The sequence below is a fragment of the Lactuca serriola genome, chromosome 7, assembly GCF_051521515.1.
Source record: "Lactuca serriola cultivar US96UC23 chromosome 7, Lser_US96UC23_V15, whole genome shotgun sequence".
Lineage (NCBI taxonomy): Eukaryota > Viridiplantae > Streptophyta > Magnoliopsida > Asterales > Asteraceae > Lactuca > Lactuca serriola.
The window spans coordinates 162,095,001-162,097,375 of NC_136414.1; the positions used below are offsets into that span (position 1 = coordinate 162,095,001).

Consider the following 2,375-nt stretch of genomic DNA (forward strand, 5'->3'; position numbering starts at 1 on the left):
GGAAAAATCAAAGCCTACAGAAGCTCAAAAACAAGATTATATTCATGTTCGAGCTCGTCGAGGGCAAGCTACTGATAGCCATAGTTTAGCCGAAAGAGTACGTTATTCCTTTAGATCATGTCATTTTGATACTACGTACATTTCGAGGATGCAATTATATGGATTAACGAAATACACTCCCAACTGATTTTGATTCATATTTGTTCATAGGTAAGAAGGGAGAAAATCAGTGAAAGAATGAAGTATTTGCAAGATTTAGTACCTGGATGCAACAAGATCACTGGAAAAGCTGGAATGCTTGATGAAATCATCAATTATGTTCAATCTCTTCAAAAACAAGTAGAAGTAATGAAATCCGTTCATCAACAATCAATCCATTTCCATTAATTTAATCTTTCTAAATTAAGAAACTCATCTTTTTTTTTATGTGGATTGCAACAGTTCTTGTCCATGAAGCTTTCTACAGTTCATCCAAGACTAGACTTAGACGTTGATAGCTTAATCATGAAAGAGGTAGTCAACAAGATTCTTAAAATGTTAAATGTAGCACTATTTGAATGTATTTTTATTTGTGTATTCAACTATTATCTAACTAATGTTGTGTATATATACATATATCATCAGATGTTTGAAGTTTCAACAGCTGGATATACCTCAGAAATGGCTAATTCCCCATATTTTCAATTGAACTCGTTGCTTGAAATGGGGATTAACCCAATTGACATGGTGTTAAGAAGAAGCATTAGTGGTGGTGCTCCGGTTTCGATCCCTGAAACATTCGTGGTTTCATCATGTTTTAATGTAATTCGTTTTTCTTTCTTTAAGTTTGAAATAACTTCTTTGAAACTATGGAAACAAACGAGTTTTGCTTATAATGATTCAATCTTTTTACTCGCAGCAAATCCATCCGAATGTGGCATGGGATAGTGATCTACAGAATCTATACAGAATGGAATTTCAACAAGGTTCATCAACAATACCATATCAATCACAAAAAATTACAGGTAAAGAAAAGAGATTATTTATTTAATTATTATACACATCAAATAAAGAGACCCACAAAAACTAAATGATCAATGGGTCCAAGCTCCCATTTTTGGACCAAGAAAGTTGCTTGTTGGGTATCTTTCTTTATCACTGTCATCCACCAAAAATGATGAAAATTCCAAGGTTCTCAATAACCCTTTAAAAAGAAAAGCCAAGTTGAGAGATAATGTACTTTTAGCACCATAAATTTTCCGTTTTAAATCAAGAATATTTAAATGTTTTTCAGGTTTATACGAAGGAAGCAATATGAAGATGGAGATGTAAACGTAAAGATCGATTTGAGGAATTCTTTTGTAATGAATGATTGAATCTAAATGTTACCATTGTTAATTGATTCATCATTTGTCATTAATGTAAATGTATATATACATTATATCACATATATGTAAGCATTCTAGAAACAATAACTAGAATTCAGAATTTATTACTTGCAAAGAACTACTCCGTTTTTCACCTTCTTTGTAAACTTCATAATACATATAAGCCTTTTCCAAGAAAAACTTGTAAATATCCAAAGTAACACGAATTTAAGATAGAGAGATATCGATATTTTGACAGAATGAAACTATTTGGGACCAAACTAGACGATTTTGAAAGAGACATATGGTGCTATGAACAGTATTTACTACTTTATTAACCTCGGGTAATTGTTCATCATGGGGAGGTGAATAGTGTATGTATCCCACCATTAAAGATCATCATTCTTTTAGGTTTTAGCTTGTAAAACCTAACTAAAAATGCTTTCTTTTGAGTGGTGGATTGAACAATATTACTATGAATGCATAGATTTGATCATGGGTCAATTAAGAGCTGCAGCTTTCGATCTTTTTCAAGCCATATGTTAAAAGGGACGGGAAGATCTGGCCTCATCTTCAGCAAGATTTGCTTGATTCCCTTTGTTTTCTTGATGTTGATTGATCATAATACCTTTTGACCCTAGCCCCACTTCAACAGGAACAATTTTGTTCCTTGGTGAATATCTTCGGTTTTTTCTACGTTACATAAATGGAATGATAACAGCGAAAATTTGACCATGAAGAACCACTTAATATAGTATGGATTGTGAAAATGCCAAAAAAACCACCACCTATAATATCGGCAATGGTTTCTTGACGCGCTGCAAGTAACTTCGCTGAAATCTAATCTTCATCATTATCTTCCATGACAAAGAAAAAAGGTAGGAGTGCCTTGAGGAAACACTCCGATGTTAAACCACTGTGGTGGATTGAGAACCAGAGAAGTAATCTTGAAAGTAACACCAAAATAATAAGAAAATAATAGAACATTCTAAAAAAAAAACTCAACTAGAAAAATTTCATAATAACTAT

At 32.6% G+C, this 2,375-nt stretch overlaps 1 protein-coding gene across 2 annotated transcripts in view; it reads left to right on the top strand.

Moving 5' to 3' along the window:
- Window positions 1-1,500, top strand: part of LOC145062706 (transcription factor bHLH63-like) — a 2,385-nt gene extending 885 nt beyond the window's left edge. For both annotated transcript variants that reach the window (XM_079010295.1, XM_079010294.1), the window contains exons 2-7: window positions 1-97; window positions 211-345; window positions 442-513; window positions 625-801; window positions 899-1,004; window positions 1,274-1,500. The exon at window positions 1-97 is cut by the window's left edge. In XM_079010295.1, the coding sequence (XP_078866421.1) occupies window positions 1-97; window positions 211-345; window positions 442-513; window positions 625-801; window positions 899-1,004; window positions 1,274-1,311 (625 nt within the window). In that variant the 3' untranslated portion in view covers window positions 1,312-1,500. The remainder of the gene's footprint in view (window positions 98-210; window positions 346-441; window positions 514-624; window positions 802-898; window positions 1,005-1,273) is intronic.
- The last annotated feature ends 875 nt before the right edge of the window (window positions 1,501-2,375 follow it).